This window comes from Poecile atricapillus, chromosome 5 (assembly GCF_030490865.1).
Source record: "Poecile atricapillus isolate bPoeAtr1 chromosome 5, bPoeAtr1.hap1, whole genome shotgun sequence".
NCBI lineage: Eukaryota > Metazoa > Chordata > Aves > Passeriformes > Paridae > Poecile > Poecile atricapillus.
In genome coordinates this window covers 19,840,573-19,864,181 of record NC_081253.1, presented here as the reverse complement: position 1 = coordinate 19,864,181, position 23,609 = coordinate 19,840,573, and the positions used below count along the sequence as shown (strand labels likewise).

The following is a 23,609-nucleotide window of genomic DNA, read 5'->3' as shown; positions in this document are numbered from 1 at the left end:
TCCCTAGCTCTCAAAAGAGCAATGAAAGCATGGCTACTAGAAACCATTCCAAAATCTAAACCAAGATGTGGCTGAGAAAGGAATGGTATGGGGAGGGAAGGATACACTTATCTGTTTATTTATTTCCAAAACTATTCATTGTGCCACTTGCTTACTTCTCTTTGGTTCCTGTCTCTGCTTGTTGAAGTACTTACCAACAAGCTCTGTTTATTTGGTGTCTACAACACCTCTGTCAGAATGTGAATTAGCATCAGCAGTGTGTCAGCCTGTACCAGTGATGAGTGATGCTGGTCAGTCTTCCCTTACTGTAATGCTTACATTACTTTTTTTTTTAAAAAAAAATGTGAACTTGATCTGCATTAGCCCATCACCAATACTCGGAAAGTCATCTCCTTCTTTAATATTTGGAAATACTTAAAGAGTTTCAGGAAAATATTTTCATAGAATGTTTGATGTAAAAAATGCTCCAAGGCAGATAGATTTTTCTGGTTAACATTTCAAAATTGCTTCAAGACTGAATGAACCATGTGATGATATACTTCTATGTTTTAATTTTCCAGCTGGAAAATGAAAATGTATTCAATATTTAAAAGGTCTTTTATAAAATACACAGAAACTATTAAAAACAGTACCTGGGCTGTTCTGCAGGAAAGTGAACAGAAAAAAGCCACACCTTGGATACAAGGCCCTGTAGCCACTCAGCAGTCCACAAAACAACTTCAGTGAGCTTAACCACATCCTTCCTTCCCAGGGAGACCCTGACTCAGAAGGCACAGAGCCAATGCACTCTTGCCAGATATTTAAAATGACAACTGAGAAAAAAAAGCATTAACTCACCCAGAACAAAGCTCAGCTTCTTCTAGATGGACCCAGACTGATACCTATGTGAAATCATCCTTAGACTGACTGCAAAGAAGGGGCACAGTGTGCAATTACTGCATGTACCTAATATTTCCTGGAAAAGGACAAGAAACAGATGGGTCTACATCCCCACTTATCATCGGCTGGATTGGCTAAACTGGCTTTACATACATGCAGCTGGGAATATTTTACAGCACTCTCCTTCACATCCTTTCTCTAGCTGACTGCCTTTTTCCTTCTACAACAAATTGCCTCTTGCATTAAGAGGGAAGCTCCAGGCAAACTTTGCTCCATGCGTATATGGAACAATAGGTACATGCTTGATGTGTGGCAATACCATTTTCTTTAGAATGGTGTAGCACTTTCAAAGTGGATGCAAGGTTACAGAAGAATCGTGATTTGTTGGTTGGCTGACAAAACAACTTTGTCCTGACTACTCTGATCTGTCTGAAGGGAACACAGCAGCAACACTGGAAGTTTATACAATCTGCACAGTGTCTTACTGCCTTCTACAGTAGAATCGCTGCCACCTTTAAGTAGAAAACAGTCCAATGATCAGAGCCTATTTTCTCAACCTCTGGAGGGCAAGATTTGCTCTAGAGCGATGATGACTTGCTTTAGTTACACAGGAACACATAGGAACCATAGACCTACAGGAAAAAATTAGAGTTTGAGTAATGCGCACGATTAAGCAAGATTCAACATTTCAGACTTTTCTCTCCACTCTGACAGGCTCAGCTGTGTCTCAGGTAACAAACTGATAAACAAATGAAGAAAAATCACTCCAGTTATTCACAGATCTTTTTCAGCCTGCTACAGCAAATTATAAAGTTTATTCTTTCACTTACAAGACTCTGCAGTACCAGCAAAACTTGTTATAAGCTCTCCCTCTTTATTTTTCTCATATTTCAAAGGGAACTTTTCACTGCAAGCTAACTCCTCTGTTAAAAGTATATCCTATATTTCAATATTTAATATTAAAATTAATTAATTAATTAAATTAATAAAATATTAATTTTAATATTTAATAAATATTTTAATATTTAATATTTAAATATTTTAATAACAAAGATTTAATAGAGAACTGAAGGTCTAAAGTCTTAGAAATAATGAAGCTCTAAATGTATCTCCATGATACATACATGTCTAGCTATGGCTGATTTGTCTGTGTGGAGTGTTAGGTTGGCACTGCACTAAAGCTTCTAACTCTGTGGTGCAACCAGAGCCAGTTATTCTGAGTACTTGCTACTCTGACAGGAGCACACATCCTGAGGTACTTTCACCTACAAATTCTGTAACAGTGAAAGGCAGAAGTTTACTCTAGTCCAAAGACATGGAAAACTTATGACTCATCTTGACCACTCTTGTCTAAGGTTTTCTTCGAAGGAGATGACATTTTCTTCACCCACAGCTATAATCTGCACACAAGTCTTGATCAAAATCCAACAGGGATTAAAATTAGCTAATTTAGAGCCTAGACATGTCTGCTTAGGCAAGTTAGAAAATACTGGTATTTCAGCTTCTTGGATAATGAAAGGGAATTTCCATATTAAAAGCTGGTAGCAAAGCTGATGGCAGTTTTTAGTCTTAGAACCACTATTTCGAAAGAAAGTAATACTCCAGTGATACTGTGAAGTACTATGCAAACAGAATTTGGCCTAGCATACAAACTCAGTCTCAGTTAGAATCTGGGCTTGAAAAAAATTCTTTATTTCTTTAAGAATCAGATCTTAACTTTGCAATGACTTCTTTTTCATCTGCATGCAAGATTTTAAAAATAGGACTGGTGTTTCCTTTAATTAGTATTTGATACAGTATTAATATTCCTATTTATCTTTTACATGCCATATGGATTAAATTCTCATTACTTTTGATCTTAATACTTTTAAAATATGTAAATCAGCAGGCAGACACCCTCTTTAAAGCAGTGTTTGCACACCACATCTATTATTGCCTTGGGCAAAAGGAAAATATCTGCATTGCTAAAATTCCAGAATTGTGAGGAAATCTTGAAAAATCAGATATTAAACTGATCAATCTAGATGAATTATGTAATGACCACGTAAACTGCAGTTGTTTAGATTCAGCTGTACCTAAAATTGGCATTAAAAGTGGACAAAGACCATTAAAGAACATGTACTTAAAAGGGATCAATGAATTTAATTTCTGGAAGGAGAAGAATGCTTTTACAGGTTGAACTAATTCCAGATGCAATGCTTTAGAAGAACACTATAGTTTTTCTAAAAACTCACATTTAATGTAAGACATTAAAAACACAGTGGTTTATTTACTTTAAAGTTCAAAGTTTAAAGAAGATACTATTATCTTAATTAATTGTTTTTCTAACACCATAGCACACTGCTGACGAATAGATCTGCATTTGCATGTATTTTCATTTATCTGAATGTTATGGTTAAGCAGAAAGGAGAAACTTATAGGACTTATCAATACAAAAAAGGGGCTAAGAAGATACATGAGACTGGCTTCTGTTCACATTGTATGCAATGTCCAATGATATGGGAAGCATTTGGAACTAGTATTGAATGAATATGGTTCATGAATGTATTAGTCTGAAAACAAAAGACTATCCAATCATTTTACATTTGCTCTTCCTATAATGTTTAATGTTTTTAGCTAGCCCTGTCAAGTTTCTCTGCCTACATTATACTGCTGAAGTGTATGCCAAGAGTTTTCAGAATAAATTAAGCAAATATAGTTGTGGAAACCCAATCTTACTCAGTACTACCATGTTCTGACTGAGAGGTGGAGGGAGGATGCTGTGCAGCTGCAACCACATTGCATGCCCCAGAGCATGTGTGCAGTGCCTGCATAAGGTATCCATTCCCTACCTTTCAGCCCTGAAAAGTCTGTGTCTGCTGAGAAATACCACATGAAAATTACTGTTCCAGTCAAAAAAAAAAAAATATATAAAAAATTTGCCCCTCAGTATCAGAAAAGGCTTTTTTTTTTTTTGAAATTTGGCACAGCAGGGTCTATTTAGTTCATCTTCTTTTTTTTTTTTTTTTTTTTTTTTCCTGATCTTATCCAAAATCCACTGGGACCTTCTTCACTGTCTTGACTGAGCTCTGAGAAAGGCCAGACACATGACAGCCTGATGTATTTAGGATTTCACTTTTATTTTGGTTATTTTAGAAATCTACAGGACAAAATACTGGTGCTTATTCAAATGCATCTAAGAGCACATATCACCCCTCCTTAAATTGAATCAGGAGGTGACGCTTGGCAGGGTTCATTCCAAACCAAAACCTGAGCCTGAGCTCTTTAATCCCATGATTCAACAGTTGCATATAAACCATGACTTCCCAGGGTGCACACCGAGCAGAAGCTCCATAGCAATGAAGGTAATGAGAGTTAAAAAAAAAAAACCAATTTAAAAAATTTGCCTTTGCTCTGAAAAACAGCCTAGTTTAAGGCATAGTCTATATCAGCAAATGTTACCAATGCATTTGTTTCTTGACATCATCAGAATTGGCAAAAGTCCTCAGCCACAAAGGAATACTGTTGGTTTTTTGACCAGAGCAACTCAATCCATTTGGCAAACTGCTTTAAGAACTTCTTTCCTATGATGCATCTTTCCAGAAAGGAAGTTTGTTGTCATATATCTGCCATACAGTTACAGTTTCAAAGTCTTCTAACTGCAGATACAGCCTAACTTGCAAGTTCAGTGCAGACTTTTATTTTCAGATGCTGTATTACAAAAGACTACACTAAAAATACAACACTTTTCACATAAATCTGCAGGCCATCATCATACACATACACCAAAAAGAAGGCACATCAGAGGTCTTAAATTTGCAGGAGTCTGATAAGTACCACAAATATTGTTTTGAAATTCCTATGCAACTAAATTAAAACAAAAAATTAAAATTTCTCACAGTTACTTGGAAAGGCATCATTAGTAAGGTATTAGTAATTGAAGCAGCAACTGTATATCCCCAACTGTGTTTAGAGTAACTAGGTAACAGAATGTCTTAGAAGTAATTTAAATTTCCCCTTTAAGTGTCTTAATGACGCTGTAGGGGACAATGCAGCAGTTAAGTTATTGAAGTTTAAATGCTTCATGTACTTAAATCACAAAAATTATTGCTCATTACTGTTTCACAACACAGATAGATATTATTTTAGTCTTAAACAAGAAACATCAAATAGGAAAGTCTGTTCACAGCCATGCTATACTGTCTATACTGTTCAGCCCATTTACTTTTCAACTTGTACTATAAACATCTAACTCTAAGCAGTTACTTAGAATTCAGATTTCAATCTTTTTTTGAAATTAAATGGTCTTAGTTAGGCAATGCTTGTTATAATGGTTAACAAGATGTGTGGATAACCACTGCCACACCCTGAAGTATTGGAACCTTTATAATGGACCTCTGCTTCTGACTGCTGCATTTGTTATATGCAGAACAAGGAGATGTTGCACATAAACCTCTGAAATTGTATGTTTATAAATCAAGGATCTCTTGGTTAGTGAACTCATAGCTCTGTTCTCTAGTTAATTCACAAGTATTTCATATCAAAGGGATGCAAATGTGGAGGTTTAGAAATAAAGGAGTAGCTCTTTCAAATTTGAAGCTAAATAAAAAGTCTGACAAGCAATACCATTAACAATCTGTATCACTTACAGTCCCTTTTCTTGAAACTTAAGCACAACAATGCACACTGGGACTCCACTTTCCCTTCTGCTTCAGGCAGCAGACTTACTTTGCTAAATGATAGAGCATCTACAGAAACTTTACAGTATTTCATGAAAGTGACCCCATTAAAATAAATTCAAACAGCTATTACAAGCAAAACATTCCTTACCTTCAATTTTTTTTCAGCACTAGGATGTGGAAATCTTCTGCCTCCTTCACTGCAATCCCATGGTGCATGGCACATTCACCTAAATAGAACCTTGGAATTCCATTGGAAACAGCTTCATGCTAAAGCCAGCCACTTCCTCATCTCCTTTGTGAAATTATACACCCACACTGAAGCACAGAGGGCACAGTAATAGAATATAAACTACTTTAATGGGCCATACAAGAGAGAGGATAGTTCTCAAAACTGCTCACCTTCCTAACCTCTCACAGGCCACACATTCACATGAGAAGAAGCCACAGGCAGGATATCGTGTTAACCAAGTCTGTTGTTTTAAAATAGCCAAATTGTTTCAGATTAATGATGAGTTATTTTCCTGTGCCCTAGTGAAAATGGATTCTTGTTTCAGTTCTAGATCACTCCTGGCAAGTCAGCTGGGAATACGCAGAACACAATGTATACCAGATTCCAGCACACTGCTGCCTTGCTGCTCTGAGCTTTGTCATCAGCTCACACAGAAACAAGCACAGGCCCATCCCACCAAAACTTGTTTTGCTCAGTTTGTTTTTGTTTCAAAAGATCCTTCAGGGGAAACAATCTGGTCAAAAATCCAGCCACAATTCAAAATGTTTATATAAAACACACTTGTGGCTCAAATCTGTGGGAGCAATATTTCAAAACGTTTATGTTTTTTGTTTCTGATTTGCTGTTCTTACTCAATGTTCCAGTATTAGTATGAACAAAGCCAGACAAAACCCCAAGCACTAGTTTAACAAATGTAATCCAGACACAATGGGCTAGATTTACAGAGCAGCTATGCTTGCTCATGATGTAGCATGAAGATGCACGATGATGCTGAGCATAACAGGCCAAATTTACAGTTGCCCTGAGGCCTCTTCAGAGAAGAACAGCCCTAGCACAGAGGGCCTGCTCACTGCGTGCAGAGCCAGATCTGTTCCTTCCTTCCTACTTGTCCTGGGATAGGAATCATTCTAAGGCAGGGAAGCACAAACTTGAACAAGAGCCGCCAGGATAAAGGGCTGCAGTCCTTGAGAAATAATCTTTCTCCCATATCCTCTAGTCTTTCCCATTTTCAGCTGATGTTGAACTGAAGCAACCTTTGCAGATATTGGGACATCTTCCTCTGCTGTACCTTTTCAGAGGTTGTGAGCGACATTTGTCCTGCATCAACCCAGCACCTGCAATTTTCCAGTTGACTTGCAAAGGACATGGTAGACACAACTGTAACTCCTCTACAGTTAAACTCAGCTCTCTTACAGATCATATGTACTTCCCGAGTTTAGATTTTTCTGACTACAGTAAAGCAGGTACAAATCTAAAGGCAGACAATGGTTTTCCTATTGCTGGGATTTCTTATTTGGAGAATTTATTTGACAAAATTGAGGGAATATGCATGTTGTCTGCTACTAATTTGATTTCATTTTCTTAACAGAGCATAAACAGGAACACAAAGAAACGTTTTTTTTTCCTGGTAAGGTTTTTTTGTATTATTTCTTCACTAGCTACAGGCTTTACCTAGAGACCAGTCAGGGACACACTTACTCATTCAGCAATAAGGATAATAAAATACCTTGATAACCCACTGGGAAAGGCTGACCTTGAATATTGATCCTAAATTGTCAACTCAAATAATAAATCTGGTTCTGGTTCTCAGAAGCAACTATCAATAGAGCTGAAAACTGTTACTTTAAAAAAAATTACGTCCAGAAAGCAAGGCACATCTTGCTCTGCTGTGGATGACCCTGCACAGTCATAAGACCTCAAGAAGAAAGCAAAAGAAGCTCTAGAAGAATATGAACTAGACTTAAAGCTCTTTCCATTACATTCCATTACATTTGGAAAGGTAGATAAGATGCAGAAAGCCACAGAATCATAGAAAGGCTTGGGCTGGAAAGAATCTTAAAAAGCACATAGTCACAATCCTCTGCCATGGGCAGGGATGTCACCCATTAAACCAGATTGCTCTGGGACCCATGTAAGCCAATCTTGAACACTTCCAGGGATGGGACGCCCAAAACTTCTCTGGGCAGACTGTTCAGTGCCTCCCCACACTCTGAGAAAAGAACTTCTTAACTTCTAATCTACATCTACATTTACATAAATGTAAATCTACATTTTAGTTTAAAATGGTTCCCCCTTCTCCTATTGCTATCTGCCCATGCAAAAAGTTGCTCTCTCTCTTTTTCCACAAGCCCCCTTAAAGTACTGGAAGGCTGCAATGAGGTTTCCCTGAAGCTTTCTTTTTCCAGGATGAATAACCTCAGCTCTCTCAGACTGTCTTAATAGAAGAGGCACTCCAGCCCCAGGTGGTTTTATAGCCACCTACAGACTTGCTCCAGCATGTCCATGTATTTTTTGGGCTGAGGATCTCAGAGCTGAGCACAGCATTCCAGGTGGGGCCTCATGAGAGGAAAGTGGAAGAGGAAAATCCCCTTCTTTGACCTGCTGGCCACTCCTCTTTTGAAGGAGCCATGCCTTCTGGGCTGCAAGCACACACTGTTGGCTGATGTCAAGCTTTTCATCAGTGAGAACCCTCAAGTTCTTCTCACAGGTTAAGAGTCATAAAGTCATATGTTTAGTCATAGGTCATAAAGTCACAGATCAATGAATTTAGGCCCAACACTAATCATCACTAAATTAAAAAATGTAAAGCTTTTGCTTAGGTCCAACACTGCATATGGAGATGGGAACAAACAGAGGAATTAAAAATAACATTAGGAAATAAAACTGAAAATTCATTGAGTCCTTGTCTGCAAAGACAAAAACATCATGGTTGTACAGCTGCAATGGACGCGATAGTGAAATACAGAATATAAAACTATAAGTCCTAGAAATCCAGTGAGGGTAATCTCAATTCTTCCTGCGTCAGTTAACTTCTGGAATCTTGTTTTAAGACTAAATTAATTGTGTAACTCACTGTACTATCTGGAGTATTGTGTTTTACCTTGTCTCTTCTGCTGATGTGACATTAGGTATTTACATCCTTTTGTTACATTTTTTTTTGTTTGTTTGGTTTGGTTAGCTTCCAAAGTTCTTAAACAGAAAATAAAAAAGGTTCACTGAAGAGAAGATTGTTACTACACATAGGAAAATTTCCTTTTTCATCTGGTCTCTTCTTTATTTTCAAATATTTTGAACCAATTAATGCTCTACCCCTTCAGAGGCGCAAGCTTCCAAAGCAGAAAAAAACCTGTATGTTGCAAATAATGATATAAAGTGTTGCAAACTAGTGATGCAATACTATGGACAGCACTGCAAAGGAAAATGTTTGGTAAGTATTGCCATTCAAAAAAGATTTTGCCTTTAAAAACAGAGAATCAATTGTAATTCTCCTTTCAAATGCTCTAAACTACAATTACACTTTCCCTGAAAAATTTGAGCAACTGGATACGAGTAAAGAAATGCTACAGAAAGCAGCGGGAAATTTCACTGAAAAGGCTACCAAGCCTTCTGTTCTTACTGAAATTGAACAGTATTTTTTTTGTTTTTCATCTCCTTCACTTCTTTTTCCTTTCTCTATCATGCCTATCTCCACAGGTTTTCTTTTTTGATGGCATATTCCCTCAACACTTCTAGGTTGGTTTTAATTCCATGATGTCTGTCCATGTCTGTCCCACATTTTCCTTACATGTGAAGTTCTGCACAGTTTAATCTACCACAGTCAGCATTTTCTGCCTTACTGCTACAATTTCTTTAAAAAAAAAAAATTAGATTGGATCCTCTTTTTTTTTTTTTTTTTCTCCATTTCAAGTCACAGCACAAGTGACTACAATTCCACAAACAAGTTACAGAATTTAAGCAGAAAATTGGCAGAAGCTTTCTGACTGTGCATATTTATTTTGTGGGTGGGACAAGAAGAGGGAGCTCTGTGAATTAACAGTGATTTTCTTCAATATGTGTCAATGATTAGCTTGTGTGGCATGCTACTACCATGTAGGCAATCTCTGATTCTGAAAGTTTTAGGTTGTAAATTTCTTATGATGATGAAAGACAATAATGAAAATCCTACTTCATTTGCAATGCCCTGAGACATGTCTGCCTGTGGCTGTCTGATGACTATGTTCTTCCCAGGGAACATTTTAAAGTAGACAATGGTTTACAAATAAGAGTATCTAAATATAGTCATGCAAAGTTCATTTTTCTAAAGCAGTTAAGCTCCTTTGGATATGAAACTGAGGAATTTACTCTTCTTGGACCCTAAATCAATGATCAAAAGGTACAAAAGCATGAGTCTGGATAAGCAGATGGAAAACTGATATATGCTATAGACTTGAACTTACAGCTGTTCTGAATACCATTGCAAGGGGCAAATCCTTGTGAGGAGATTAAGAACTTCCAATTTATCAGTTTCTTATGAATGAAATATTAATTGGAAGCACATGGACAACAAGAGATGAAAGAAATTGATATCACTTAGTCTCAAAGTCTGATGAGCAAAATATGAGTGGTTAGTCCATACTGGAATCTTGTTCTGTGCTCTTTTGGGACATTAGGCAAGACAGTATGCAGACCTGAACTCCATATATATTCATCTGTCTCTGAGAACAACTCAACAGGTCAAAGATTTTTTTTACACAACTATCTCTTTTACCAATTTTTAACTATAGCCCCTAGCTGTTCTTAATTATTGAAAAAACTACACCTATCTATGCAGCTACTAAAATTAACTCTTTTTTATTTTTTTAGAGCTGCAGCAAACTTAGGTTTTTTTGTTTGTTTGTTTGTTTTTTCAAATAAGCCCTTTAAAACTGACGAGCTTGCTGTTATTCATTTGATAGTCATGCTCTTTATCATGACTAAGAATATGCAGTAAAGAACAGCATTAAAAGAATGGAGAAAAAAACAATTGCACTACTTTGCTGCGGGGCATTTTTGGTGTTTGCAAATCCCAGTACTACAAAAAAGAGGCTGGAACAATGTAATATTTTTTTCTTTATTTTGAATGTAACTTTTGTGTGTGAGCAGGAGGCAACATAAGCACACTGGTGACAGGGAGTCCCAAGAATAGCACTATGCTCATACACTCACAAAGCCACAGACAAGGAATTGAAGATGTTCTTCCTAGTCTGTAAGCACAAAAACTAGCTGCAACTGAAGGCAAAAAGCTGGTACAGCTCTCCAACATTTTAGTACTAGGCAATCACACACATTATCTATATTTGATTCCCAACAAAATGTAAGTCAGAGGAAGAAGGACATTAAAGATGGTTCTTGCTGCTATTCAACTTGTTAGTCATGTCTGCATTCTCCCTGTCAGCCTGGTAGGGCAGACCAACCTGACAAGCAAGAGGCAATCCTTAGTAATTACACAACTGTGCTTCTTGCCTTCTCACATTGTCCATTGCCTGTCTTCACACATACAAGGCAGGACAAACCTTAAAGACAAAGAACAGGTACTGAGATACTTTTTGGAAAAGAAATTTTAGAAGTTATAAAACTCTTCTCTTATACATGCTGTGTTATGACTAAGATATGCTTGTTGCCTGCCTGACCACACAGAGGAAAGCAGCTCCTCTTTTTCCCACTCCCAGCAGAAACAATACTTCCTGTGATTTTGGTACTCTAACTTTCCCTTGGATGAAAGGTGGTATAAGCAGGGAAGGGGTGGATGTGACATTATTTTTCTGCTGTATTGCCAACGCTTGAGCACAACAACTTCTTCCTGTAATTCTCTCCACAGGTAAGGAAGATCCTCAAGAAAGAATATCTTTGTCTGGGGTCAGAAGGGAGCTCTGCAAGCTCACCATTACTGTGACATGCTAGCATTGGCTATTGCTATACTCATCATTAGAATCATCTGAGGTTATTCTTGAGAGAACTGAAATACAAAATACTTCTAGTGAGTAGAGAGAAGTAATGATGGACAGCCAAGTAGTGCAATCATTGCCATGAGTGGAGCTAATGAGTAAGTCAGTTTTTGTAAGGCAATTTTTTTCCACACAAATGCCTCAGAACCAGCTCATGATTTAGTCATTGGAACACCTATTTATAAAACTGCATCTATGAGTAACATATAGAAAATGATAGACAAAGAGCAGGTTAACAGCAGCTTGGATCAACAGACACAATGTGTTAAGAGGAGAAACTGAATTCCTATTAAAACCTACAGGTTTTTGGAGCAGCATTATCATGTATTTATTATTCAACTTCATTACATTTATTGGATTTCTTACTGCATTTTTGCATATTTCAGTGAGAGAGTTGTGCTATCTATTTTTATTGCAATGCAGTCATTGCAAGCTGAATTTCAACTTGTACACTGAGTTGTGTAAATACTGAGCTGTCTCTGGAGAACCCTATTGCAATTTATCTGTGCAGTTTACTTGCATCTTATTTTATCTCTCACCTCTGATACTAATCAGTCATGGCTGCAGGTCAAATCTTTTCGCATTGGAAGCAATCACAATAACCAATCCAGAAGTAAACCAGCCTATAATGAAATTCACTGCCTAGGGCTAAACATAGAGCTAACATGTGTTTAACAAATCAAAGCTTGTATTTATCACTTGCCACTGTTTGTGTCTTTGCCTGTTGGAGGGGAAAAAACAATTAAGAAGCTATGCAGTAAAGAAAAATTTATGAACAGGCCAATTTATTTTCAGATTTGTTAGTCTGATACTTTGGTAATATTCAGGCTGCATATCATGCCATTACAGAGCAAACAATTTAACACAAACCATCAATGGCTGTATCAGTTCAGAATGTAAACATTGTCACTGCTAGTCTCAGCTAAAAATTTCCATAAGACCAAGAGAAGTGCAACTGACGTCACTTATGTTTGCAGTCAGATTTTCTAAATTAACACCAAATTATATGGTAAAGAACTGAAATCCTGAAAATGAGGTACTGTTTCTCACCCTAATGGCTAGTGAAGTTGAAAGGCTCCTGTACAACTCTGGAAAGTGAAAATTCAATGTTTCCACAGGGTGGGAGGTGATGGCTCCTCCTGGGGGCTCCTGCAAGGTCTCACCATGTGCAATGCAATACACAATATGAGGCTTACCAAAAGCATCCATCTGCGTAACTATGAACCCTTGGAAGCCTAGAAAGGTGATTATCCTTTCCTATAATGATAGAAACAGAATCACAGAATCAACTAGGTTGGATAAGACCTCTGAGATCATCCGGTCCAACCTATGACTGAACACCACCTTGTCATCTAGACCATGGCACTAAATGTCACATCCAGTCTTTCCTTAAACGCCTCCAGGGATGGTGACTCCACCACCTCTCAGTGAAGTGATGACAACCACAGAGTAACATTTTAGGAATAATGTCTCCCATGCTCACAATGCCCTTATTAAAACTTGTCCACAGTAGTTTCTCAGGTGGGCAGCAGCCTATCTCCCCCATCAAGTAGTAACTGTACATATTTAATTATCTGCTTGTCCTCCATCAGTACAAAACCCAATTTCTCCAAACCCAACGCAGCTACATTCACCAAATCCTATTTTATGACAGTTTTACAAGAAAGGAAGAGAAAAAAATTATCAACATTAAAAAAATTATGCATTGCAAGAAAAATGTTAAAAATGGTCAGTGACTAATGGGACTCCAGCTTGAAACATGCCAAGCCCTAACTTCCACTAGTTTTGAAAATAAAAAATATTAAAGAATCTAAAATCAAAGGCTGAATACTGAAATGGACTATCTACTGCCTCAGACTGTGGCTATAGACAACCCTGAAGACTATACTTCCAGATCTCACGGAATCCTGGCAAATTTCTCTACTTTTCACAAAGTTTCAGCATTGCAGTGTGGGGTGCGAGGCATAAATGGAACATATCCAGAAGTCACATTGTTCTCCCATGAGAGAACGCCCATGGCCAGAGACTCTTTGTGTATTCTCTCACTTGCTCAAAATGTCTGTGCTAAGCATAAAAAATTATGCCATCGTTTGGTCAAGGCAGAGATACTATTAGCTTCCTTTTGCAAACATATTTCCTTTGCCTGTCAGAAAATCTGTCACATTTACATCTGAAGCAAAGTTACATTGGTCAATTCCCTTTGAAGCGAAGTTACATTGGTCAATTCCCTATGGAGCACTCACTTTTCATTAATAATTTCAAACATTCTCACTATCTATCTCATCTATGGGAACACCACTACTTGGCCTCTGGAGATCATATTATTTGGATTCCTTCAGTACTACTTTATTGTGACTAGAATAATTAACTTCTGGCATAATTGTTACTAATGACTGGACTCTCTGCCCAGGCACTGTGTCACAGCAGAGACACTGGAGGGAATTCTCAGCACTGTTACTGGTTTTGCCCCAGTGCTCTGGCAGAGAGTAGGGGAATGTCTGTGCTGTGTAAAACCAGCCCCTGTGACTCTATACAACCATAGCTGTGTGTGCAGTTTGGCCATACTGCTCAGTCCTTCTATGGCCCAGTGAGAAGGTTTTTGATGTGAAAAAGAGCCTTTTGTTTCTGTATTAATTACAGAGTATAGTCTTTGCATTATTTTTGTGGAAATTTCCTTCTCTATTCTTCCTTTGCCAATCTGTTATTAAGAACAGGCAGCCTGTGCTATTAGACAGCCAGATAACAAAAGGTGAGAGACTAGACTGCTTGATTAATACAGAAACATGCAAACTTGTATCAACCATTTTGTCCTTTTGTGTTCTGTCCCCTCTTGACTGAACTAGAGCCTCATCTACTAAGGCCTCAAGACAAATAAGCAGCCTGTCCTTCCTTTTGTGTTTAAGCCTGCACACAGACTTCCTCCTTAAGCAAACACCAACACTGCTTCATAACAGGGTCATGGACCAGTAGAGAAACCTGTCACATTCCCTTCCCCACTGGCCTCTGTATTTTAGGTCCACGCACCACCAAGCTGATAGACTAGTGCTGTCTGTAATGTAACTTGCAGAGAATTAAAAATCAGTCTCTAACATTGCAGAATAATGTTCTCCTATGAAAAATAACAGCCTTTGCATTGTTTGGACCACCTAGTGGGCAGGTTTTTAGTGTGAATAAAAGTTTATGTAGTATCACCCTACATTGTAAAGCACACATATTTTTATATGTGATTTCTTATTCCAAAGAGATATTTCCTATTTCACTTGCTTTTCACAGTAGGTGTAAGAATACTATCTGCTTAAAAGTGTACCTCATACATTAAGGCTGAATACAGACTGAGCACCAGGTGAAAGTATATGCATCTCTGAATGCAAGCCATGCTTTTAAAAGCACCCAAAGAAGTTATTATTCTTCACCAGGTTTACTTCCTTAATAGTTATTCATTGAAGCGTAATTTATATGATCATCTATCTGAATATTTTCATGCGTAACTAGGAAATTCCTTCTCTCCATTTACATGCTTATTCATTTAAACATAGGTGTATCTTCAATAGTTGAGATCAATGTTGCATTTATCTCCTCTTGAAATTTTATCCTTCTATTATTTCGCATTTTTGAAGATGCTCTAAATTACTGGGTAATGGCTCTGAATCATGTTTGCTAAGGGCATAATTCTGCCAGTTTTACTCTAATTGTTTTACCTCAGACACAAGGTCTTTGATTTCAAGGAGACCAGTTGCAGGGTAACATACAATACACAGTGAGAGTAAAGATGATGGATTTGGGCCCTGACTGCTTCCCTCAAGAGGATTTGCTGCAATGAAGATATTTCTGTTTGACAGGTTTATTGTTTAACATGCAATAATTTAAGATAGTAATGCAAACTTCCCCTGCAGTCCCACACTATGGATTCAAAACCCATATGGACTGAAATGCATGAAGGGGGAATAATGGATTTTTCAATCTGCTCTGTTTAAATACAATTCTCTTTTTAGCATGGAAAGCACATTATGCCTGTTTAAAAGAGGAAAAACATTGAATTTGCATTATTTCCCGTAACAGAACTATCTCTCTATAAATACCTATCTTCTTACCTTTACATTGTAAATTGTTTTACTGAACTCTGTAAAATTTAAACACATAAATTGCTCAATTAGGGCTTAATTATTCAGATAAATATTTGTAGATTTACGAGATGAAAGGTGTGCCATTAAATAAATAAAAAGTAATGTTAATAGCACGTTATAATAAACAACTAATTTTCAGTATTAACCTGGAAATTAATTTATTATCATATATATTTTGGCTCTGGTTACAGATATCACGTTATCAACCTACTTCATCTTAAAGTGTGGATGTTATTCTACAGTCTAGTAATAAAGTCTGTATTCATGGATTTGTAAAGACAGGATGATTATAAAACCAATGATAAGAGAAAAGTATTCTGACAGGTAATGATTTCCTGGAATATCCAAAGAGAAACCAGGTAAAACTCAAAAAAGGTCAAAATGTTTACCTTTAAGTTTTTGAACTCTTGTTGACCGTGGCAAAAATAACACAACAACAAATAAAATAAAAAAATGCACTGCATAGATTGTAGAATTATTGCAGATGTTCCAGTGTTGCTGGCTGAATCTTTGTGTGTGTGAACAAACTAGTCGTCTTTCATTCTGCCAAACATGAGAGGCTTCATTACCATCTTTAACTTCTGAGGTTGGAAGGCAAAGGAAAGCTGAAGCTCTTGAAGGTCGATTTGATTTCATTAAAAGGGTATTTTAGGATTAGTAATGACACTTAAAATAGAAGGTGTATTTTAAAAATAATTTTGCTTTTGCCTCTGTAATACAGATACTTAGGGGCTTTTCATATTTCCAGAATGAAAATGTGTAGAAGAAAGTTTTTTTCCTTTATGTTTCCTGCCTTTCAAGGGATTGTTAAAGGATCTCATCAATATATAAAGCAAGTTACATGCTGGCAACATATAGGTTATAAGCAGTAAACAAAATATCTCTGCTATTTTATTCCATTTCTTACCTTCTTTTTTACAGGATGTCAAGAGACTCGACAACTGATGGTCTGCAACTGTCTGGGATTGGCTAATTGATTGTGAATCATTCATTTCAAATGAATGTTTTAGAATAAATGGAGAAGCAGAAATCTCATCCAAATTATTCTGGAATAAAGAATGCTTGTTTAGGCACATAAGAAAGGTATTGATTCCACTTGCTCATGATAACTTACAGCTGTGATCTCATAGCAAGCAACTTGTTATTTTCAAAGACTCTCTGAAACATCTAATGCTAGATTTAAGTTACACAAGATTCTTGTGGCTTTCAGCAACACCGACTTAGCACCCATGTCACAAACATTTGTTTACTTTTTTCCATTTAACTTATTTATCCCCTTTCCTCATGCAGTTAAATCATAGCATGCACTGTATGCTGATTTCCTCTCATAGTTAATTTGTATCTTTAGAAAAAAGCTATAGGAAGGTATTAATCTGCTTAACATTTCTAAGTACATCATCCAAGGGATTTTGTTTTTTTAATCTTACATATGCTCAGCAGAGTTACTGGCAAAAACTGTACATTTTCTCCATTTCATCCTTTCAACATCAAATGGTAAGCAGCAAAAATTGGATCAGACTTCAAAGACTATGCTGTGCTCCAAGTCACAGAGCGACTCCTCCATTTCACATATTGAATTCGAGCAGGATATCAAAGTGCTACCAAAGAACCTCAGGTCCTTACTAAAAAAGAGTCTCTAACATCTGTAGAAAGTGAAGTGCACAGACAAATCACCTCAGGGAGCAGCTAGCATTTATTCTCAGCAGCAAATTTCCAGCCTTTTGATTCTCTTATTCACTGTACCTCCCTGTCTCTCTACAGAACTAAAGTTCTTAGCAAGCAGGCTTTTGTCTCAAAGACTTCAAAACATCACTAACGGTTTCATGTTCAGATGGCTATGCCAAGCAGCCACGAACACATTGCAGAACTGTGGACTCAGAAATTTGAAGTTATAATGGGATGTTGTTTTAGGATAAAAACTTAGTAGTACCTTTTTAGTTTGTTTGTCAAGAAAATCAGGCACCATGGGAGAAGACTGGTTACTGGTTTGCTGCCTAAAAGAAAAAAAAAAAAATCTAGTTTAAATATTGTCATTTCTTCACTATTATAAAAGGTTTACTGGCATACACACTTTTTTTTGGTTGATTTTCCCTTTTCCCCCTCCCCCAGTTTCTAAATATGCACATACAATCAATTCAGAAGAAAAGCAGACCAGTCCCATTTCCTCTTATAAGAGAGTGTATACTGTTAAACACAGCAGCAGGTTATGAGCAATGAATTTGCCATTAAAATTTTGTGGGTCTGTGCAGATGTGTAAAATGAGTTTATGAGAATCTAATGAAATTGAAGTAATGTATTAATTTGCTAAGATTTTACATTCCCAGGTCTGTGAAAAGCTGTTTTCACAGAATTCAAAGTTAGACACTCAAAATTTGATGGATGAGGAAGAACTGAAACACATGTGTTCTCCTAAAGCCATTTGGGTTAAAGACAGAACAAGAAGATGTCTTAGATTCTTTTCTCTGTATCTGTTACTATTTTACCATCACATTATGTCACCATAAAAATATTAAAGGCCAACTCCTACTTCATTAATGCCGATTAAAGTAACATAAAAATCTTCTTCAGGCTGTGATCCTCATTGTCAGGCCTTTGAAGTCAATGGATTTCTCCAACAGTGAAGTCCACCCAGACAGAACTTGTTTCAGAATCTTTAGCTAGGCAATACCAAAAAAAATGTCACCAATTTCATTTAGTTGATTAAAAAAAAATGAGGTTCATAGAAATTATTTGGTATGCTCAGGGTCCTCAAACTGGGATTAAAACAAAGACTTTTTCATTGTCAAAATAGAATGATGTTCATAAACATGGTAAACATCCATCTTTTCTGTAATGTTGCAATTTCATGAGGGAACTTTATGTCAGATTAGGGGAATTTAAATTCTCCTTTTTTCTTTGACACAAAGAAAGAGAAGAAAAGCATTCTCCCTAAAATGTAAATTGAATTTAAACTTCTGTTTTCCTTGGAGGAAATGAAGGGATCCATTTTAGAAATGCATTATCATTTAGTACTGGTACACTTCTTAAAGTGGAAAGTATAACATATGCCTAGGACTGTATTTGATACTGCATATGTGCATATGCCATATTATCTAAAGTTATCTCATACCCTAAAGTTCTTTATTACTATCTATCTTGTATACATATTATTTAGATAATAATTTATTTAGTGGGACTGGTTAGATAACTTGCCACTTTTCCCCAAAAATTCCTCAAGCATTGTGATTATGCACTCCCCTTTTCTCCAGTGTTTCTGAAAAGAAATCAAACACAAGGTAAAAATGATGAATAATCCTCTAATATCACTGTGGTGGATGTCAAAATCAAAATTTGCTGTCAGATCAGCATGTTGCAAATGGTCTACAATGCCAAAACCAGACTGAATTATCATATAAATTTAAATATTCAGATTTTGTGATGGTTTGGATCCGGATCTAAAAAAGCAGCATGAAAATAATCTCTGTCATCTGCTAAAAAAATCCACAACTTTGCTATGGTCAGAACCTTGTGTAATTGTTAAAAGCACAAAGGTAAAAATCAGCAACTTGCCTTCTGTACAGCTTAAGCTAGCAAAAATTAGCCTCTGGAATCTGGAAGACCTTAACCCCAGCTCTGTCAGGATCCTAGTGATGCCTTGTTCTTGATTTAAAAAATCCTGTATTGGGTTGTATTTGCTGCAAGGGAGCCCATCCTTTCACAGAATTACCGTTGCTACCAGAAGTATGCAATTGATTACTAGCTGTTACTCATGAGCTTTTCATCACATTTTTCTTCCCCTGTCCCGGTAAAATGGGGAATGGCAGAATGGTTTGGTGGGCACCTGGCAGCCAGCCAAGGTCAACCCAGCACAATGTTAAACTGGCAGGGGACACTTCTGAAAACATGGTATCAACTGCAGATCTGGGTTCCTGTGCCTGGTTTCAGTCAGGCAACTCAACAATTTGCTGCTGACTGTTCAGCTACTGAGCTGTAATACGCCTCAGTCTTCACATATAGGCTATAAATCACTCAATTGTCTATAAATCACTCCATTAGCAAGAAACATTGGAAAAAGAGAGAAACATTGATTCTTAAGGTCTGTCTAAACATCTGTATACTGTATAGACTCACTATCCTTAGCATTGAAAGCAGTTGAACCATAGCAACATAAATCTAGTAGCAGAGATTATCTTACACTGGAGAAAATATATCTAGTTTTGGAGATACTCTGGCCATTATAAGTATAAATAATGGCACTTTTACTTTCATTATTTAACTGCTTTTGAAAATGTTAGAAACACTACTAGATACTCTATTAGAAGTAATACAGTTCATTTTGCAAAATTAGTATTTTATAGAATGGAACAAATTCAATCCTTCCAGTGCAGGTAGATGAAAAATTCCAAAGAGGTGGGAAGGAGGAAAGAAACACATGACACTGGAAAATTGTGCCCAAATTCCCGTTTAAACCTTAAAAATTTCTGAGTAACTATTTAAAGTTAGGAACGGTAAAGTAATTAGGAGCTCACATGACATCAGAATCAGGCCCATGGACTCTACTGCATGCCATAAGGATTGCAGACTTCCTATTTCCATCACAAGCAATAATCCTAATGTTTGCTTTGATTAAAAATAGGAAAGTGAAGCTATTAAAGGAAACCAGAATATATTTATATTAGCTTTTCTTCCAGAACAGAATGAAAATTCATTTTCTAAAGATGACTTATACAAGAAATTTCAATGTGATCTTGACAGAAACTGAAATCACCCAAGGAGAAAGTATGGGAAAGGTGTAGGGAATAAATCACCAGGACCCAATGGCATTCTTCCGAAGATCCTGAAAAAAATAGTTTTAAAATGTAGAGATGTGACCCTTTCAATCAGTTCTCCATGAACAACAGAAACACATCAACATAGTGTTTATTTTTCTTTTCCTTTTAATCTAAAGAATTCTTGGAAGGTTTTGTTATTGACTGACAGAGTGAACCTCACTTTAGTGAGAGGCAGGCTGCAGATCGAATCAAAGAAACCACAGCAAAAGACAGAAGAGCTTTTATATAAAACAGGAGAATTCACATGAAACCAGTTTCTGAATAAATTTGTGCTCATGCGACTGAAATAGTGTTTAATCTCAGTGATACACAGGATACTGTGGGTATGTGTTAATCCAGGAGTGTCCATGCAGGTGAATTCACATCGCATGCTGTTTCAATAGCTTCAGCTGTAGCAGACCATTGAGAAATGAATCTCACTCATTTTTCAGGCGCAGCAACAATGCCATTGCAAGTAAAGCAGACATATGGAGAATTCCTCTAGATCAATTTCTATACTTACTCCCCATACTGATGCAGCAACAGCTGGTGGCACTACGATGCTATAAAAGCTGGCTTGCAATGCCCAAACCCACTGGTACAGATGTGTTACAATTCAGGAAGTCACCGTGCATTTACAAACAATAAAAAAATCTTGAGAAATCATCTAAGTCACCTCCATTTCCAGAGAAAAATCAGTTAAGCCTTTTTCCACCCCCCTCCCCCCCCCACCCTCCAATACATATGCTTAACCTGATTTTAAAAACCTGCAGTGATGGAACTGTCAAAATTCCCCAAAGTAACTGACACAGGGTTTAACTCAGCTTACCATCAGTAAGCTTTTCTTGACATCTAACCTAACATTCTTGTGCTGCAATGCAAGCCCATTATTTCTCTCTGATTCTCAACAGAGAACAGTTTGTTTGTTTTCACATCAGCTTTTTATGACTGGATAAATGATATCATATGACCCTTAGTTTTTAATCTCCCTTAGACATCTTCCTTTACCATGGTTTATAGAGAGATGTGATAATTTTTGTTGCCAAAGGACTCGCTAATTTTCTTCAAGGGAAGTCTCATATACTACCTTAACCAAGTCTTGACAGTGATGGGAATCTGTTATGATGCACATGTGAGTTGAATGTATCCTCATTGCTAGTAAACCTCCCAATGTAAACTTTGGAGCTCTACTGTGGTTCATTAACTTCGTGTAACTGTTTCTAATTTAAAACCTACGCTCACAAGCCCTTGCACCACCACTCACTTAGTACTGATACAAATTTAGTAATCAGATTCTGCTTCATCAGCCAAGCCATTAGCGAGCAGAAAGAGACCCATTTCTAGAACTTGACTTTCACATGCATACTTTCTGTTGAAAAGAAAAATGCTGATAATTATTCTTTGTCTATAATTACTTAAACATCTAAGTTGGTCTGCCTGTATAGCTTTGTACAGACTTTATTATACAATCTTGATTCTCTATGGCTCATTTGAATGTCACCCATTTTATTAAAAAGAATGTTTTTTGAGAACCTAAGCTGACCAAAGCCTGAACAGGATACCAAATAGCTAAAAAGAGAAAGATACAAGGGAAAAAAATCACGATAAACTCAGTTCAAGAGTGTGAACTGGTGTTGATGTCAGGTATCTTCTACCCATAACACACAAAGCCCCAAAGGAAACCAAGGAGCAAGGGATACTCACTGACACAGTTATAGTCACAGACCCAGCTGATGTGTAACTAAGTCACTACATGGAAACAATGCTTTCTTCTATACAACACAGTATAATGGCACTGACTGTGTACATGTAGCTAACTTATATTTTGATGTTTAGCAGTACAGTGAGCTAGAAGAAAAATTAACAATACAGTAAGTGTTTTCCAGGAGAAGTATCAGATCAGTATTATTTAACACAATTTACATTTGGGAAGGAAATGGAAAAGATGACGACGGTGGAACGTGCAGGTTACAGGTACTTTGATGTGGTTCTAAAGGGATTTATAGATATTTAAGAATGACAACTCTGTCTAAACAAGAAGATGAACAAAGTAGCATAGACTAAGGTCCTTAGTTACTGAAATGTAGATTTTCTTGCTAAGCAAGAACATTTACGAAAAATATATTGACTAGAGATCTGTCAATATAACAAGTTCAAATCAAATGATATTTTAGAAAATTACTTCTTACTTCTCCATAAATGATGCCTAATTAGCTCAAAAGATCCCTGATATTAACTTGGAATTTTAGCTATGCCATTGCAAAATGCAGCGCTTTTGATTTCTGCAATGATCAACTGCAAAATGGAGGCAGTCATTAAGTAAGGTTGGTGTCTGTGCTCTTCTTGTAGAGAGGAGACCCCATCACACTTCTCCCTTCTCTGCTGCCTATTCAGTTCTGTACAGAATGGTAAATCTGCTATTCAGCTGTTGTAAAAATGTCTCAGAAAGGTTTTGACTTTCCTCATTTGAATGTTCGACTCATGTCTTGATGATGTTTGACTTTAAAATAACTGCCCCTTTCAAGGTTTGATTGTGATTCAGTTCTCGATGCCACACAGGCCTGCAGGTTTCTCTCAGTGGCTGATGATATCAAGAAAAGGCTTAGCAAGTGTTTCATACATGCATAGCTTTTGGGAAATAATTACAACTTGGTGTCAGCTTCCCAGGTGCACAATTATTCCCAGGATCCTGTTTCAGTAGGAGTCACAGACACTTTCACAGCTTTGTGGAACTGAATGGAAAAACATTTTTTTCAATGAGACAAAGTGACTTCCCTGTTAACATTTACATTATCTATTTCTACTCCAGAGATATTTGCCAACTCTTCAATGCGTCCTTAGTTACCTGTGACATCAGCTTTGCATTTAACTTGATTACCAAGTCAAGCATACAAATGCATGAAACATTTTAATATGTAATGCTAAATGAACAAATGTGTGCATTTAATTAGTAATCCATGTAATTTATTAGCTTCAGTTGGCTTATGTCCTGCATTCACTGACTGAAGAGCATGAACTAGGTGTAGAGATTCAATTTGTTCTATGGAATCAAATTTTTTTTTAAGTGCTCATTAGAACAGAACACTTTGAAATTCACAACTTAATAAAACTGAGTGCCTTACATATAACACTATAACTCAGCTTTTAAACAGATCTTTAAAAGAGCAGCAGGTTGCCATACA

At 36.8% G+C, this 23,609-nt stretch overlaps 1 protein-coding gene across 3 annotated transcripts in view; it reads right to left on the bottom strand.

The window, feature by feature from the left end:
- The window catches only part of MYO3B (myosin IIIB), a 197,414-nt gene that overhangs the window by 24,421 nt on the left and 149,384 nt on the right, over positions 1-23,609 (bottom strand). For all 3 annotated transcript variants that reach the window (XM_058840479.1, XM_058840480.1, XM_058840481.1), the window contains 2 exons: positions 17,568-17,631; positions 16,545-16,683 (listed from right to left, as the gene is read on the bottom strand). In XM_058840479.1, the coding sequence (XP_058696462.1) occupies positions 16,545-16,683; positions 17,568-17,631 (203 nt within the window). The remainder of the gene's footprint in view (positions 1-16,544; positions 16,684-17,567; positions 17,632-23,609) is intronic.